This window comes from Callospermophilus lateralis, chromosome 7 (genome assembly GCF_048772815.1).
Source record: "Callospermophilus lateralis isolate mCalLat2 chromosome 7, mCalLat2.hap1, whole genome shotgun sequence".
NCBI lineage: Eukaryota > Metazoa > Chordata > Mammalia > Rodentia > Sciuridae > Callospermophilus > Callospermophilus lateralis.
The window spans coordinates 114514596-114534078 of NC_135311.1; the positions used below are offsets into that span (position 1 = coordinate 114514596).

Below are 19483 nucleotides of genomic sequence, written 5' to 3' on the forward strand. Positions count from 1 at the left end.
CTCTTCTATTACATAGGCACTATACCAAAGTAATCTTAAATCATATAGATAAAGTGGTTAAAAAAATTCATAAAGAGACCGCAACACATGCTGATGAATTCAAGAAAGGCTTACAAAGCTAATGAGGCTTGAGATGCCTTTCTAGAGGGAAAGAAATTATTGGGACAGGAAAGAAGAGAGAGGAGGAGGAATTTCAAGCAATTTGCAAAGGTATGGAGAGAGAAAGTAACACCCAGTGTGTGGAAGATGACAAGATGACAGGTCTGGTTGGGATCAGGAAGGGAAACTTAAAATGGAGACTTAAAAAATCTGGACCAGGGTAAAAATGGTAGGGTAAACCTAGTTTTTCACACAAAAAAAGACAAAATACAAAAACTTACCCTCAATAATTACTTTTCTTTTTTCTTTCTTTTTTTTTTTTTTGTACCAGGGATTGAACCTAGGGGCACTTTACCACTGAGCTATATCCCTAGTCTTCTTTATTTTTTATTTTGAGACTATCACAGGTAGGTGCCCAGGCTGGCCTTGAACTTACGATTCTCCTGCCTTGGCCTCCTGAGTTGCTGGGATTATAGGCACTTCTGGCTGGTTAAATTTATTGTACATCTAAAGATTTTCATAATCTGAACTCAAAGCTTCTTTCCATTACTCCTCTTTATGAACGGTTTACTCCCAACATTCACAAAAGTTGATAAAGGAAGCGTGACAGAAAGATACCCTGGGGAAATGTGAAGAGTATACAACCAGCAGCTTTTCTCAGAAGATTTCTTTTCTTTTTTTTTTTAATAGTTTTTTAGTTGTCAATAGCCCTTTATTTTATATGTGGTGCTGAGAATCAAGCTTGGGACCTCATACATGCAAGGCAAGTGCTCTACCACTGAGCCACAATCCCAGCCCTTCTCAGAAGATTTCTAAACCAACCCAGAAAAGAAAAAATATCCTAGGACAGGATACGCCCATGAGTGGGGGAAAAGGGTTTTAACCCATTGCTTCTCAAAGGCAACAAGATCTGGCTCTATTCCTGTCAGTGAATACCTCAAGACCATGGGACACAGAACATTTAAAAGTCCTATAACATGAAGGGGAATGACTCAGACCAACCCATCTTTAGTAATGGCAAAATGCAGCCCTTTTTTGAAGATAAACCAACTCATTTCACCTTAAATTCATGATACAGCAAAAGAGTTCCAAAACATTCAAAGTCCATTATTTGCTGAGAAGGGTCAGGTCATATCTCACTATCCACAAATAAGGACACTGATTATGAGACCCTTGTTGGTAGTTTGGAAAAGCAGAAATTTTTGCCAAAACACATACTGCCTATACCTAGGATAAGCTGAGATCAACCTCCTTTTCTTCTTTTTAATGTAGAAAATGATTTTAAGAAGTGCCTGTTCATTGCTGAATTTTTTTTGAACTAAACAAAAATTAAAATTGGGATGTAGCTCAGCTGGAAGAGTGCTTGACTTGCCTCTTGCCTCACATGCACAAGGCCCTGGGTTCAATCCCCAGCACCCAAAAAAAAAAAAAAAAAAAAAAAAAATTAAAATTATCAAATTCTCCTCAAAGAAAACCACTTTTGACATTTTGGTATACACTATATAAAAAATATATTTCAGACTTTTTAGAGATGTAGAATATGCGCACAAAGATGTATGTACAAGGATGCACACCACTATAATTTAAAAAAATTGAAAAAAAAAACCCAAATTTATCTGAATATTCATCACTAAGATACCAGTTGTATTAAAAAAAATCTACATGAATATGGGTATATGAGTATGGTGATACACACCTGTAATTCCAGTGACCTGGAGGCTGAGGCAAAAGGATTGCCAAGTTTGAGATCAGCCTCAATAACCTAGTGAGACCTGTCTCAAAATGAAAAATAAAAAGAACTAGGGTGTGGGGCTAGGGTTATGGCTCAGTGGTACAGCACTTGCCTCCCATGTGTGAGGCACTGGGTTAGATCCTCAGCACCACATAAAAATAAACAAAGAAAAGGTATTGTGTCCATCTACAATTAAAAAAAACAGAACTGGGAATGGGCTTAGTGATAAAGGGTCTCTGGGTTCAATCCCCAGTACCAAAAAAGAAAAAGAAAAAAATAAATAAGCATCTATATGGATATTCACATGCATGCTTTTATTTACTTATGTTGTTTCATATTCTGACTTTGCCATTCAGTAATAAATTATATGAAGTAATAGAGCCATCACATTTTACCCTGTTAGACTGGCAAAAATAAAAAGATCATGTATATATTAAATGTTAGCAAGATCCATGAAAAGACTATTTTAATGCTTCATACACCATGGAAGACTATAAACCAAAAGAGCCTATAAACCAAAAAAGTTGTTTTAGAAAGGAATTTGGCAGCAGGTATCTAAATTCTAATTGCACATAACCTTTGATTAAGTTGCTTCCATAAATACTCATACATAATGCATAAAGGTTTAGATAACAGATGTGCACTGTAGCATTATGTGTAATAAGGAAAATCTGAAACCAACCAATAGATGAGTAAATAAATACATGATACATGGGGCTGGGGATGTGGCTCAAGCGGTAGCGCGCTCGCCTGGCATGCGGGCGGCCCGGGTTCGATCCTCAGCACCACATACCAACAAAGATGTTGTGTTTGCCGAGAACTAGAAAATAGATATTAAAAATTCTCTCTCTCTCTCCTCTCTCACTCTCTCTTTAAAAAAAAAAAAATACATGATACATGCACATAATAAACACAGACAACTCTTGCTTCACATAATAGTCTAAAAGCATAAAAATAACTATGCAAACTCAATCTTTATATTTTAATGATCAATGTAAAAATTATGATTTTCCTATCATCTTTAAAAATTTTGGTTATCATACTAAAAACTGTTACTACCAGCTTTAAATGTACAGGAAAATGTTTTAAAAATAAAATTTGTCAGTATCCTGTTATTTCAAATATTGGAAACACTGAGGTTTTTTAAAACTTTCTTTTTAAAAACTTAAGAGCAATTTGGTTGGGGGTGGGCGCATGCTTGTAATACCAACAGCTAGGTAGGCTGAGGCAGGAGGACTGCAAGTTTAAAGCCAGCCTCAGCAAAGGCAAGGCACTAAGCAACTCAGTGAGACTCTGTCTTTAAATAAAATACAAAATAGGGCTGTGGATGTGGCTCAGTGGTTGAGTGCCTCTGAGTTCAATCCCCAGTACCCAAAAAAAATAAAATAAAGCAAACCATCACAAATAATTTCTGAAACAAGGCAGAGAATGTGTAAGCAAATTATCATACCACATGGCAAATCAAACTCCCAAACTTGTGCAGATAAAGAGACTGCATAGGAAAGAGAGGTCTTAAAGAGTCTGATTGCCTCAGAAAAGGTATTCAGAAAAGGGACACAGAATGAGCTGAATTAAAACCCAGTATACCTACACATACAGGAGATTCAGGATTTCAAATACACAATCAGGAAGGAAGTAACATCTGGCAATTTTCAAGTAGAAGTCAGGAAGCAGTGCTGTAGTATCTATTATAGATGGAGAGTCTCAGGTTTAACACTTTACCCAATAAGTAGATTTCTTAGAAAAGTGGATGATCAACTCAAGCAGCTCAAACTTTCTGTCTTATCTGCTAAATGTTTAGGACCCAAACATGCTTAGTATAGGTTCAACAAATTCATGCTTCTTTTTTCATTACACAGAGTTGTTCCTAAGAAGCACAGAGTACATTTTCCAGCTCCCCTGGATCTGGGTAGACCAAATGACAGGTTCAGCAATGAAATGTGATGGCAAAGGCCAGGCATGATTTGGGAGCGAGGGAAAATAAGAAGATGGTAATCTCTCCACTATCTCTAGGACACTGGATGAAAAGTGACTGGACCCTAGTTTACCCATGGAATAAAGTCATCTACAAACTAAAAATACACCTGGCTTTTACATGAATGAGAAAAAAATTATTGTGATAAGCCACTGAAATCTGGGGGTTTGTTACAGTCACCAGTATCATCCTAATACAGGGGCAGACAAGGATTGTGCAGCCAGAGAAGCAAGTCTAATGATGGTAGGAGCCAAAATGTTAACTTTAGTATAAGTTCGCAAGCATAAAAAAGGATTTTGACAAATATATGCTAATGAATCACATACCTCATATTCTGGTCCAAAGCCAGCATAACCACAGAATCGTCCAGAAAGTCTCCAGAGGTAAGGGATTCCTCCAAAGAGAAGAATAAGCTACAAAACAAAGCATACTTTGATTACATCTCAGCAGTACTCAAAACTATCATGTAACATAAGAGCATTTATAAAGAAAAAAGGATAAAATAATTACAGAAGAAAAAACACCTACTTCATTTAGAATAAAATATGTGTTTTTACAAACTGGGCTGGGATTGTGGCTCAGTGGCAGAGTGCTTGCCTCACATGTGTGAGGCACTGGGTTCAATCCTCAGTACCACATAAAAATAAACAAATAAATATTTAGGAAAAAAAAAAAAAAAGAATAGAAACCACTGGCTGGGTGTCATGGCACAGGCCTATAATCCCAGCAGCTCAGAGGCTGAGACAGGAGTATCCTGAGCTCAAAGCCAGCCTCAATACCATTGAGGCACTAAGCAGTTCAGTGAGACCCTGTCTCTAAATAAAATACAAAAAAGGGCTGGCTGGGGATGTGGCTCAAGCAGTAGCGCGCTCGCCTGGCATGTGTGCGGCCCGGATTCGATCCTCAGCACCACATACAAACAAAGATGTTGTGTCCGCCGAAAACTAAAAATAAATAAATAAATAAATATTTTAAAAAGGCGGGGGCTGGGGATGTGGCTCAGTGGATGAGTACCCCTGAATTCAATCCCCAGTACCAAAAAAAAAAAAAAAAGAATACAAACCACTGGGACATTAAGTTTAGACTATTGGCCTGTATGCTACACAGGGGTGAACTGTATGGTACGGACATTATATCTCAGTAAAGCTTTGTTAAAAACAAACCCAAGCTGGGCACGGCGGCACACACCTATAATTCCAATGGTTCCAGAGGATGAGACAGGAGGATCTCAAGTTCAAAGCCAATCTCAGCAATTTAGAGAGGCACTAGCAACTCTCAGTGAGACCCTGTCTCTAATAAAATATAAAATAGGGGGCTGGGGTTGTAGCTCAGCGACCAAGCGCTCGCCTAGCACGTGTGAGGCACTAGGTTTGATCCTCTGCACCACATAAAAATAAATAAGATAAAGGCATTGTGCCCAACTAAATAAACAAATAAACAAACAAATAAATAATACAAAATAAGGCTGAAGATGTGGTTCAGTGGTAGAGCGCTTGCCTAGCACATATGAGGTGCTGAGTTCAATTTTTAGCGCTGCATATAAATAAATAAAATAAAGGTCCATTGACAACTAAAAATACATACATAAAAAAAGAAATATACAATATTATGTGTCAACCATAAATAAAATGTTTAAAGTAAATAAATAAAAACTTTTGTCAAGAGACCACAATAAAAGCTTTATGAATTAGGAACTAAATATAGAAAGGTTAAATAATTTGTCCAAAGTCCCACAACTAATGAGTGATGGAGATGGAATTTGAATCAGGCTACATGGTTCCATAACTGCCTTTTCCATGAAAGGAAAACAGTCCTTTTCATTCAGGACAAAGTTTTATTTGTATGTTTGTTTGTGACAGGGTCTCACTATGTCGCTCAGGCTGTTCTCAAACCTATGGGTTCAAATTCTCCTCTCATCTTAGCCTCTGAAGTAGTTGGAACTACAGTTCATGCCATTGTGACTAACTTAAGTGTCAGTACTGATATAGAAGTACAAAGTCAAGTTAATTTACCAAATCATGGGATAGAATGGGATATCTTTGCCTTCTTTGGGTCAGCAAAAGGTGAATCCTGAGGGTAGGAGTCAGGGATTCATAAGAGCAGGCCCTTTTATCAGTACCTCCCTTGTCTTGAGAGATTTAGTGAACACAGACATTCACCAAATCACCAGAACATCAGGAACCAGGAAACAGCTCAGAAGTTGAAAAGAATGTATGCTTAAGAAACTTGACTTTTGGAGATAGGGGTTCAGATCAGTGGTAGAGGTCTTGTTTGGCACCCATGAGGGGGTTCAATCCCCAGCAACACATACAAAGACACCAAAAAAAAAAACCCAAAAATAAAATAGTAACTCTACTTCTCACAACAGATGCTAAATCTCTGGACCTCATTTTGTCAAAAGGCATCAATTTATTTTTTCTCTGGACAGGACCCCTGAAATGCAATGATTAATTACATGCCTTGCTTAAAAGCACAATATTTTGGGGCTGGGGTTGTGGCTCAGTGGTAGAGTGCTCGCCGAGCATGCACGAGGACTGGGTTCGAGCCTCAGCACCACATAAATGTAAAATAAAGATACTGTATCCACCTAAAACTAAAAAATAAATATTAAAAAAAAAGCAGCACAATATTTATATTAATTCAGACATGGTTTCTCGTGGTTTGAGGGTTATTTTGTTTTTTTGTGCTGTGGATTAAATCTGGGGTCTTGTACATCCTAAGCATGGGCTTTACCATAACTGAGCTATACCAAGGCCTGGTTAGAGAGATTTAGGTACTATCATATTTCATGGATATCTTTTCGATATGCTTTCCATTTTTATATATGTATTTACTTATTGTGGCAATGGAGATTGAAACCACTCTACCAGTGAACTATACCCAAAACCTTTTATTTTTTATTTTGAGACAAGGTCCCACTAAATTGCCCTGGTTGGCCTTGAACTTATAATTAAATTGCTGGGATTACAGGTATATGCCTTCATTCCCAATTTGTATGTATGAATAATACAGTGACTTGTGTACATTTTTAAGACTACATAAAATGATATCATACTATACTTTTCATCCCACAATTCGCTTTCTGTACTTTTCCATCTGCAGCATCTTTGTGTTCCTATTTTCTACAACCTTACCTATACTTTATATTATCTACTGTTTGATTTTTACCAGTATGTTGAACTGGTTTAATATCACAGGTCTCAAGTCTGACTTTTAGTCATAAGTAGCAACAACAGCAGTATGTATTAGAAATGCAAATTCTTGGGCACTAACCAGACTTTCGGAATCAGATACTGGAAATGGGGCCCAGCTACAGGTGAATCTGATGGAAACGAACATTTAAAAATAATTTAAGGGGCTGGAGATGTGGCTCAAGCGGTAGCGGGCTCGCCTAGCATGCGTGCGGCCCGGGTTCGATCCTCAGTACCACATACAAACAAAGATGTCGTGTCTGCCAAATATTAAAAAATAAATAAATAAAGTCAATTGTTTAAAAAAAAAGAAAACTGCATAAAAAAATAATAATAATTTAAATAAATTGCTGTTTTATAAGCTTCCCTACCTCTATATCCAGGCATCTTCACCTTACAATTATCTCAACCATGGCAGTTAAGTAAACACTGTTCCCAAAAGACATGATTTGGCACTTCTATTTGGCATATGCTCCCGTTATTAAGGGAATTGACCTGGGTTGTCATTTCTTTTATCCTATTCCCAACACTAATAAATAATGTAGATTAAGGATTTATAATGCTTTTGGTGAAAGGCTAAAACACCTATTATTAAAAGTCCAGCTTTTAAATAAATATGAACTTTGAATGATTTATGAATGCAACTGGAAACTGCTGTTCCAAACTTTGTTTAATTTACTTTTGGGGACCAGGAAATCAAGCATGGTGAACTATAACATTTCCCTATGTTAATAATCTCACTGAGCACACTCCTGGGAATGTCTTAGGACAAGAATTAATGCTCCTAACAAAAGCAATCCCAGTGCTTTTATACATACTACATTGGTATAGTCTTGAAAAGCAGGTATGGCAGGAGTATAATAATCTATTTTATAGACAAGGCAACTGAAACTCTGGGTAAAATCATATATCCCTTCCTTCCTTCCATTTTATTTTGAGACAGGGTCTGGCTAAATTGCCCAGGCTGGCTTCCAACTTATAATCTTCCTCCTCTGCCTCCCAAGTCACCACTTCTCATTTTAAAGATGAGACAAATGAGGCTACAAAAGGCAAAACTGCTCACACAGAAACACACAGAAATTAGAGAAGCAACAATTTGAGCTTTTCTACTCTTCTCTATTCCTCAGCCATTCCTTTTTTTTTTTTTTTTTTTTTTTTAGTTATTGATGGACATTTATTTGAGTGTGTGTGTGTGTGTGTGTGTGTGTGTGTGTGTGTATATTATATATATATATATATATTGGGGTGGGGGAATCTATCTCAGGGCCTCACATTTGCTAGGCAAGTGCTCTTCCACTAAGCCACAACCCCAGCCCCCACCCCCGCCATTCCATTTCTTGGTGAGATCTCACTGTGTTTCTCAGACTGGTCTCTGGGTTCAAGTGATCCTCTTGCCTCAGTATAGCTGGGACTTAAGGCCTACAACACAGCACCCAGCCATTCCATTTCTTGAACAGGGTTTTTATTGATATCTGTATGACTCGGTAGGGAAAGTTTGTTTTAGAGAGGCTAGACATTCATAATGCCACTGCTTAATTTCCTCAGGTAGAAAGTATTAAGATAAATGGTCTAAGTTAATCTCACCCTTTGTGACAAAAACATGCAGACCCATTAATTTTTATCAATGTAAAACAGGAATCAATTAACTTGTTTTAAAGAGAACAGTTTCAAAGTAACACCAAATTTGCTTCCTATCCAATGGTAATTGTAGCTACTAATTCCCCAGAGATAAATTTGGCACATTCAGGTTATCATCTTTAGAGTTTCAAGAATTGTTTCTTCCATATAATTATAAAGACTTAGATCAGCAGAGTTTAAAACCCAGTTGTCTCACTTAATTAAATGGCAAGCCATTTAATTTCTCTGAGCCTTCACTTCCTTATAAAGGCAATAATAATGCCTATCCATTCTATTTAATTGTTGTAAACATCAAACAAAACAATGAACATAAAAACTGTATGAAGTGCAAATCATGATTACTGTGCCCAGCTTTAGCCCATCAGTACTGCTTCTAGTTAAGCCACAGCTTACTGCAAGCCTCTTACTTTATATACATATTCACCCATCTTCTATCATCTCCTAGAAAAAACTGAATTAATCCCATGATCACCAACCATAATAACCAAGTGACTGCCCATCTTTGCTGGAATTATTTACTAGTGACAACCATGGAGATTGAAAATGCTTTCCATGCCAGTTTATCAATGGGGTAAGTCAAAGAATTTCAAAGAAGCAACTATCAGGGCTGGGTATATTGCTAAATAGTAGAAGCATGCTTAGCACACTCAAAGCCCTGGCCCAGCAGCAGAGAGGGGGTAGTTAAAAGAAAAAGAAAAATGAAGCAATCACCAGAGAGGAAGGAGGAAAGTGTCTATATTCACTAGCTTTATTTCCATCTCTCTCTGAAGGCTGAATTCCTACTAAAGCCCTGAACAGGAAAAAAAAAAAAAAAAAGTTCAGATAAGTTAATTAAAGTCAAATACAATCTGCAATAATGCTACCTCTCCTGGTTTAGTTGGAAGAAAACAAATTTTAATACTAATTTTCAATGTCTCAATACCTAAATTATCTTTGATTAATAAAAATATAATTAAAAAGTCAATATTGAAAAGACTGTGTGCTCCAAAAGCCAATGCAATTTTATTTTCCAAATCTTTTATTTATTTTTCTAAAATGCCAAATTAGCTGGGTATAGTGGCAGCCAGCCTCAGTTACTTAGCAAGGTCATGTCTCAAAATAAAAATAAAAAAGACTGGAATAGGGGCTGGGGATATAGCTCAGTGCTTGCCTTGCATGCACAAAGCCCTAGGTTCTAATCCCCAGCACCACACACCCCCCCCCAAAAAAAAAGAGACAGAGAGAGAGAGAGAGAGAGAGAGAGAGATTCAGGTGTAGCTCAGTGATAGAGTGCCCTGGGTTAAATCCCTAGTATAAACAAACAAACAAATAAATGAATAAAATACCAAGATTTTGCTGGTGCAGTGGCACATGCCTATAATCCCAGCAGCTCGGGAGGCTGAGGATTGCAAGTTCAAAGCCAGACACAGCAAAAGCAAGGCACTAAGCAGCTCAATGAGATCCTGTCTCTAAATAAAATACAAAATAGGGCTGGGAGATGTGGCTCAAAGGCTGAGTGTCCCTGGGAGTTCAATCCCCAGTACCACCCCCCCCCAAAAAAAAAAAATACACCAAGATTTGATTTATCTCTTCCAGTATGTCATTTTCCATTACCTTAAGGAAATGAAAGCAGTTCTAATAAACTGGTTCTAATCACAATTTCATATTTGTCAAGGAAAATTTTGTGACTAGCTAGACAATCTTATCTTTTGTTTTTGCTGCTACACTGAGGACTGACCAAAAGGGAGTTCTACCACTGAGTTACATCTCAAACCTCTCCCTCCTTTTTTTCATTTTGAGACAGGATCTCACTAAATTGCCTGGGCTGACTTGGAATTTGTAATCCTCCTGCCCCACACTCCTGAGTAGCTGGGATTATAGGTGTGTACCACTGCCCCTGACAATTCGTCATCATTTTAACAAAGCTGTAATACAGTTTTGTTTCTTTAATTCATGTAAGAATTATGGTAGCCAGTCTCAATTATTTTCAAAGATATAGGAATCTTTCTTTGTAGAACTGGTAGACCTGAGAGAGTTCTGAAGGAACAATGGTGATGACAAACATAGTATTAGCCTACACTATGGAGCACTTAACAATGGATCAGACCCCAACTGTAAATGTTACATATATAAACTCAATTAATCCTCTCAACAATATTATGAGAAACTATTATTCCCATACCACTTTAATGAATGAGAAAACTGGGGCACCAAAATGGTTAGAATGTCTGAAGTCACAAAGCTAGTATGACAGAGCTGAGATTCAAACTAATCACCAAAGCTCAAAGTTACTCAGAATCTCTACACAATGAACTTTCTTCTTGACAGTAGAAAAGAAAATTTCACTCTTTCTTTTTTGGATTGAACCCAGGGATATTTAACCATAGAGCCACATCCTCAGCCCCCCTTTAAAATATATTTTATTTAGAGACAGGGTGTCTCACTGAGTTGCTTAGGGCCTTGCTAAGTTGCTGAGAGTGGTTTAAATTAACCATCCTCCAGTCTCAGCCTCCCAAGCTACTGGGATTATATGCATGTGCCACCATGCCCAGCTAAAATCTTAACTCTTTTTATGTATGAAGCACAAATATATACACCCACAGTATAAAAACAGATCTGGGATATTAAAATTTCATGAAGGGGGCAATTAGCAAAAAAAAAAAATGTGTAATAGAAGAGAGGGGTAATGAAGGGGAGATCATGAAAAAGAATGGCAAACACTGCTCTATAACACATAGCTTCTCTTTTTTTAGCATGCAGGTAAGACTGGTCCTGTGTTTTGCTAAAATTGCCTCATTTGTTATTTCAATGACTAAATATGAGTTTTGTGCTTATTATATATGTCAAGCACCAGGAATAAAATGATAAACAGACCTTAAAGTACCCCTTCTTTAAAAAGGATCTATCAATTAAACAAGTATATTTAATACAACGTGAAGTACTCTGACCAGTCTTGAGGGGCAAGGAGTTTTCAAATATTTCTTAGAAGAGATGATGTCTCAGTCAGCTGGATTCTAAGGGAAGAACAGGGATTAACCAACCTCCACTAAGAAGGTGGTCATGAAACATGAGGAGAATGGCACCTTAGGCAGAGATACCAGCATGAAAAAACATGCCAAGTTCTAGGAAGTCAACCTGGGTATAAGATCGTCAATAAAGAAGGGGAAAGAAGATTCAAGGGGAAGGAACAAAAAGATGAGCCTCAAGGATCTGTGGCCAGGGCTGGGGGTACCTAGCATGTGTGAGGCACTGGGTTCAATTCTCATCACCGCATATAAATAAGCAAAATAAAGGTTCAGTGACAACTAAAAAACTATCAGAAAAAAAAAAAAAAAAAAAAGACTCTATGGCCATATTGAAAAGGACCTCATAAACCAAGCCAGGAAGTTCATACTTTATCCTAATGGAAACAGCAAACCACTGATTTTTTTTTTTTTTTTTTTTTTGATGGTGCTGGGGATTGAACCCTGCCAGGGCCTTATGAATGCTAGGCAGGCACTCTACCAACTGAGCTATATCCCCAGCCCCCTGAAAGATTTTATATAGAATAACAAGATCAAAACTGCTTCAGAAAGATTCCTTTGGCAGGCTAGGGATATAGCTCAGTTGGTAGAGTGCTTGCCTTGCATGAACAAAGCCATGGGTTCAATCTCCAGCATAGCACAACAACAAAAAGATTAACGCACATAGTAAGTTCCTTTGTCACAACTGACCTGCAGGTGAAAATCATCGTATTTCAACTGACTATGCAGTTATGTATCTGCCTTTTTTTTTTTTTTTTTTTGCAGTACTAGGGATTGAAACCAGAGCGGCTCTACCACTGACCAATATCCCAGCCCTTTTTCTTTTTTATTTTGGGACAGGGTTCTCCCTAAGTTGCCCAGACTGGCCTCAAACTTGTGATTCTCTGGCTCTGGCCTCAGCCTCACAAGTTACTGGTATTACAGGTGTGTGCCACCATGCCCGATATGTTTCGGATTCTTTTATTCCACACCCATTACTATCAATAACAAAATTATCCCACTCTTCAGTATCTATCCAGAAGAATTAATGTCAGCCTATTATAGATACACCTGCAAACCCATGTATTTAGCAGTGCAATGCAAAATAGCCAAGTTGGAACCATTGTAAGTGTCCATAAAGAAAATATGACATATATACACAATGGAGTTTTTTTTTTTTTTTTTAACATTTTTTATTTGCAGTTGGACACAATGCCTCTATTTTTAATTTATTTACTTTTATGTGGTGCTGAGGATCGAACCCAGGGCCTTGCATGTGCTAGGCGAGCACTCTACCAATGAGCCACAACCCCAGCCCCTGGGGTTTATTTATTTTTTACTTGTAGGTGAACATAGTACCTTTATTTTATTTTTATGTGGTGCTGAGAATTGAACCCAGAACCTCATGCATGCTAGGGGAGCGCTCTACCTCTAAGCTACAACCCCAGCCCCACGATGGAGTTTTATTCAGCTATAAAGAACAAAATTTTGTCATTTGCAAGAAAATGCCTGGAATCTAAGGACATCATATTAAGTGGCATAAGCCAGACTCAGAAAGTCAAAAGTCATGTTTTCTCTCATATATGGGAGTTAGAAAAAAAGAGGAAAAAAAAAAAAGGAGAATCTCAGAAAAAAGAGAGGCCAGTACAATAAAGAAGGGGGCCAAGGAGCGAGAGGAGAGGAGAAAACAGAAGGTACTAGGCAAAAAAATTTACCAAACTATGTTATGTGCGTGTAAGAATGTTGTAATGAATCACACTATTTGTATAATTATAATAAAATACTTGAATTGTGCATTTTAAAGGATGAATTTATGAAATGTGAATTAGATCTCGATAGCTACTGAAATCATAAATATCAGATCATGCTTATGACATAAAAGTGTCCCAAGTGGGTAAAAAATGGCAACAATAAAGGTTAGGAAAGCACTGTGGGACTGGTAGGAATAGTACCCTCTTTTGTGTCATAAAAATACAAAAATGAGAACATTGCAAAGTATTAAATAATTTGAGAGACCATCTCTCCAAGACGTAAATTACTCACAGTGCCTTCAACTTCTGAATAGAGTCCTGACCAGAAGCTGAAAGTACTTTTATCCAGTTGATACAGTCGAGATTTCTCAAATGTTTCAGCATCCATGATCTGTCCTAACTCCGGGGGTACACGAGTTGTTGTTTTATATATTCTTCTCTGAAATATTTTAAAGAAAACACTTTAACAAAACAGTCAATTGTTTATTACAATAGTAATTTATGATCTTACATTGAATAGTTTATAGCATTAACTTGTCACTTAATCTGCACATCTGCAGAGTGTTTCATATATACGAAAATACTACATTTGGTCATGAACACTGATTACTGAAACAACTGAAGCAGAAAAGTTAAAGGCAGAACAAGAGAATATGAGGCTAGCTGACTAGGTAGAATAAAAATCAGGATTATCCTCACACTTCACTTTACATATGCAAACCAAAGTTTTAACATCACAAGGGTGCCACTCATTCTGGGTATGACTATGTCCTATAATACAGAAAAAAAAAAAAAAAACTGTGAAAAAGAGAAGTAAACATACTAACCACAAGCAATAACAGATATTGTTGCTAGTCATTAAATTTGGTCCAAATTAAGAGAGATTTAAGGAATCAAAGAAACTTATCAGGTCTCTAAAATCAATTTTCTTATTATGCCAAATTTTAAAAGGTAATTTTGGCTCACGAGACATACCACAGGAAGCAGATACCAAAAAATAGGACAGAAACATCTTCTACAATGGTTTTGCAACAAATGCTTTCTCTATATATTGTATGTCAATAAAAGTTGAGGGCATTAAATAATGCATAATTCAGTAGAGGCACTACTGAAAAGTAGTTACTCTGACTACTTAGTAATAAGTAGTTATTAAGGTTTATTATTAAAGTAAGACAGATAGATGGTCAATATCTTATTGAGAAAAAAAATTAAAACTGTTTATAGATTCATGTAGAATGTAAATTGAGAAAAAAAATTTGAAAAGAGAAAGGACTGAAATGCTCAAGAGAGAACAGAAAGGTTTTTACAACCATCATCAGTGACAACACAGAAGATTCTAAGTAAAGCAATCAACATCGAAAAACTGTAATAAAATGTCAATTATTTAAACTCATTTAAACATTTAAACTCATTTAAAAGTTCTGATCTAGTCATGCACAGTGATACATGCCTGTAATCCCAGGAACTCAAGAAGCTAAGGCAGGAGGATCACAAATTCAAGGCCAGTCTGGGCAATATAGTAAGACCCTCTCTCAAAAAATAAAAAGGACTGGGGATGTAACTCAATGGTAAAGCATCCCTGGGATCAATCCCCAGTACTAAAAGTTCAGATCTCAGTCAGGTGAGGTGATCCATGCCTGTAATCCCAGCTACTCAGGAGGCTGAGGCAGGAAGATCCAAAGTTCCAGGCCAGCCTCAGCAACTTAGCAAGACCCTGTCTCAATTTTTTTTTTTTTTTTTTTAAGTGCTGGGGATGTAACTCAATCTTAAGAGTTACAGGGTTCAATCCCCAGTACTGGGGGAAAAAAGTTCAGATCTCTTAATTTTTCAAGCTATTTATTAGGATTATCTTTAGAGAGCTGTTATTAAGTAACTTTTGCCTTCTACTCCCCCCTCTCCCCGCCCACCAGTGCTGGAGATTGAACCCATGGACTGAGGCATGCTAGTCAAGTGCTCAAACGGTAAGCTACATCTTCAAACCCCATCCCCATCTCACATTTTTTATTTGTTGCAGGGAAATGAACCCAGGGACGCTTTGCCCCTGAGCTTCATCCCCAGCTCTTTTTATTTTTTAAAGACGGTCCAGTTGCTGGGATTACTGCCGCCCCCAACCCCCTAAGATTTTGAGACAGATTCTTAATAAATAATTGCCCATGGTGGCCTCCAAGTTTTGCTCTTCCTGCCTCCACCTCCAGAGTTGCTGGGGCCAAAGGTGTGTGCCGCTAGGATACTATTTAAAAATTTTTTTTAACGAAAATAATGTAAATATAATGCTTTTTTGGCAAAAACATATGTACTTTAAGGAGATTAAAAAGAAAAAAGGGGGATGGGGTTGTGGCTCAGAGGTAGAGCGCTCGCCTGGCACGAGCGATGCCCTGGGTTCGATCCTCAACACCACATAAAAATAAAATAAAGATATTGTGTCCATCTACAACTAAAAAATAAAATATTTATTAAAAAAGAAAAAGAAAAAGAAAAAGAAAAAAGGATGGGCAGGGGGTTGTGGCTTTGTGGTAGAGCGCTCAACTGGCACGCGTGAGGCACTGGGTTCCATCCTCAGCATCATATAAAAATAAATGTACTGTGTCCACCTACAACTAAAGAAAAAAATATGAAAAAAATTATCAAAAAGAAAAAAGAGAGTGTCAGTCCTTGGAAGAATTGCAACATCTTTATTTTCAGAAAATGGTTTCCTAATCCTGTGGTTGAGCAGGATAACACGAATATCATGGGGAAGTTGTGATTCGAATATGTCAGCAGCTTCCTTTTGAAGGCTTACATCAAAGATAAAGGAGCCTGGGTCTGGACCCAAAGAACCAAAGAGGCTGTAGGGCAGGCACAAGCTCAAACTGGAGGGGGCTACCTTTTCCTTTCTTAAGGCCCTAGGGTCTCACGAAAAACTTCCCTGAGGTACAAAGAACCCCTAAAAGCCAAGTCCGCCATAGGGCCAAGTTAGAAGGCCCAGCAAGGGTTACGGGGTTGAAACTGATGCTGGGACCCGAGCAAACATCTAGGACTTAGGGTCCATTCCGAGCCTGGCCTAGGGCTGGCGGGTGTTGAGTTCAGGTGGGCCCTGTCTAGGCTCACCTGCCGCTGTGCTAGGAAGGTCTCCCAAAGATACACTGTCCAGGAAAAGAGCAACACCGCCCCGAAGATACGCTTCTCGGCGGGCATCTCCCACATGGCGTCCAGCGACGCCAACATCCCCATGGCCACCCGGTTCCACCGGCTCCTTCAGCGTGCACCGGTGCCACACTGACACCCGTCCTCTCAGAGAGTCCCCGCGGTGCCACAGCGATATAGGTCCCTTCCGAGTGCCTCTACACAGACACCCGCCCCCATACCAGCCCCTCCGCGCTGCCGGCAGTGTCGCAAAAGCACTCCTCCTCTTGCCTCCACCCGCTGGGGACTTCCAGTTTCTCATAGGAAAGGACCAGCCCCACCTTCCTCATTTCCGGCCCAAAGCGGGGAGGGAGCCCAGACGCTGAGTTCCGGCCCTGGCTGAGCTTGCGTTGCACCAACATCCATCCCCCGCCCCTCGACATTGGGTTCCTGCCCAGGGTTCTGGCTTTCTTCCGCGGCCGGGGGCGGGGCTTTTTAACCTCTCAAGTGGCAGTTCCTTTAGGTTTGGGGGCCTTGGTTGCCCAGAATGGGCTGCGGCATATTCTGTGCTTTCCCGGGCTGGGACGAGCTGACAGAAATTCTGGGTTTAGCGGTCGCCGACCCAGTGGGCCGCCATCCGCGCCCAGAGGTGGCTGGGAAGAATGGGCGAGTTTAGTAGGCGTCCCAGGCTGTCAAAATCTTTGCTGTTGGCTCGTGCTGTCCAGCTGCGGTAGGTGCATCCCTGGGATACCTGAAGAACGAGGCGAGGCATTGCACATGGAGTGTTTTGGCCTGTATTGGCGTGTTCTGACTTCAAGTGTATTAGATGAGAATGACGGTAGCAATGAGAATTTCACTTGCAGACCTTATCTCACCCACCCCAAGTGTACCAGGAAGTGGCATTTTGCCCAAGTGTGCCCTGGGGTAAGGCAAGAATAGGGTACGTTAGAAATACCTGAAACAAAAGTCCTGTCTTTATCTAGGGGACAAACTCTGATCAAGTCTCAGTGCCATTTCTGTCTTGGAATTCAGAAGTGAATGTGTCACTGCGACACCTGTCAACACATTTATTTTACTTGAAAACCGAAGTCAGAATTTTTCTGACCAAAAGTAAATCTAATTTGGTTAATTGGTTCTATAGACTGGTGTTGCTAAGTTGCCTAATTTTTTAAACAATAAATTTAACTAAATCTATTTAAATTAGTGATACTGCAACTCTGGAGGCTGAGGCAGGAGCATTACAAGTTCAGGGCCAGACTCAGCAATTTAGGAAGACTCTGTCTAGAATTAAAAAAAAAAAAAAAAGCAAATGGTTATAATAATAAGATAACAAATTATTTTGCAAGTCAGATGTTCTCCAGTTCTTTATTTACAGCAAAATTAATGGCTGACCTAATTGAATTGTCAGCTGATGAAAGATCACTTTTAATTTGGGGACTATAACTCAGAAAAAAAGCCCCAAAATTGATTGACATTACTAAAACAAAACTACTAGCATTTTTACATTCTTATTTATTTTAATATTTCTTAGCCTTGTGTTTATTAAAACAAAAAAAAAAAGAATGGAAATGAAACTGAACCCTGTTGATTTAGCAGTAAGAAATACTCACCTAGGTGCATGAATTAATTGATAGGAAAGCCCCATCTATTTTAGGGCTTTATACATGTTATGCAAGCCCTCTACCAACTGAGCTTCATCCCCAGACATAAGAAATGCTTTCTCAATAGAATTATACCACTTTCTGTATTATCAAAATTTGTAATTGTGTTGTTTTGACTAGCTATATACTAAATTGCAATGATAATTCAGAATTCTTGCTAATACCTAGAACCATAAGTTACAGGGAATTGTTAAAAATTTTACTTTCAAGCGTATTTTTATTGTAAAGAAGTGATCAATAAAACGTTTTTCAAACATTAATTACATTTGGATAACTTGGGGGAAAGAACCTAAATATAAGTCAGAGATGATAAAGGAGTAATGTTAAGACTGTCTTGCCTGCTAGAGAGGGGTCACATTCTCCCTTGAATGTGTATTACTTTTCTCACCCCAAAGGTTCTGACTCAAGATTAATTCTCCCCCGAATGTGTATTTCTTACTTTACCCCAAAGGATGTCTCTTACTCTTGGGATGGCCTGCATTCTCCCCTTGCTTTTCTAAATAAAATTCTGTGCCTACTGTGGTAGGGTGGGGAGAATGATGTTGAAAGCTCATTTATGTATTTTTTTAATGGATGAGGGTGTTTATTTAATTGTTATATACTTTCTGTTGGATGTATTATAAAAAGTGATTTCACAGTTTTTAATTGTCAGTATTTATAATTTGCTAGAATTTACATTGCAACTATTTAAACTTACATTGAAAACTTTTAGATGGAAGGATAAACACCTTCAAAATATTCTCTTCTAAGGTCATCATTATTATGCCCTGTTACTTTTCTTGTCCTTACTTATCCGTGAGTCCAAAGCCTCACTGAAACTTCTGTCAAACTTTTGACAAAGAGCACAAGTTTAGACTAAAGCTGCTTGAGTGCCAGTCATAACCATGATTAGTAAGTTATTTACCCTCTGTGCATCAGTTGCTCATCAGTACAGTGATAGAGTACTTACCTCCTTCATTGTTAGGATCAAACAAGAAAATTCATGTAAAGCTCTAAGCAATGTACATGACCAAATAAGTACCCAGTAAAGGCTAGCTACTAGCTCTTCATGCTTGGGAAAATGACATCAGTGATCTGTCCCTGTGTTTGAAGAGAGAGGAACCAGAAGATGGTGTGAAGTTTCAAAGCCAAAACTGACTGCAGTTCATTCATTCAAGAAAAATATCTGCAAAATACCAGACACTGCTAAGTGTGAGTGTGAACCAAACAAAGCCCATCCTTTCCTGGAACTTATATTCTTAGTGGGCTGGGGTGGATGGAGTGAGAGATGATAAGCAAATATATCACAGTAAAAGTGGAGGTGGTGATAAGTGCTATGAAGAAAAAGCAGAGAAAAGGGAATAGAGTGTATTG

General features: G+C 38.4%; 1 protein-coding gene across 1 annotated transcript in view; it reads right to left on the reverse strand.

The window, feature by feature from the left end:
• Zmpste24 (zinc metallopeptidase STE24) overlaps nt 1-16765 on the reverse strand; it is a 41919-nt gene extending 25154 nt beyond the window's left edge. Inside the window, exons 1-3 of the mRNA XM_076862907.1 lie at nt 16455-16765; nt 13660-13806; nt 4133-4219 (exon numbers count right to left, since the gene is read on the reverse strand). Of these exons, the coding sequence (XP_076719022.1) occupies nt 4133-4219; nt 13660-13806; nt 16455-16577 (357 nt within the window). The 5' untranslated portion in view covers nt 16578-16765. The remainder of the gene's footprint in view (nt 1-4132; nt 4220-13659; nt 13807-16454) is intronic.
• Between the last annotated feature and the right edge of the window lie 2718 nt (nt 16766-19483).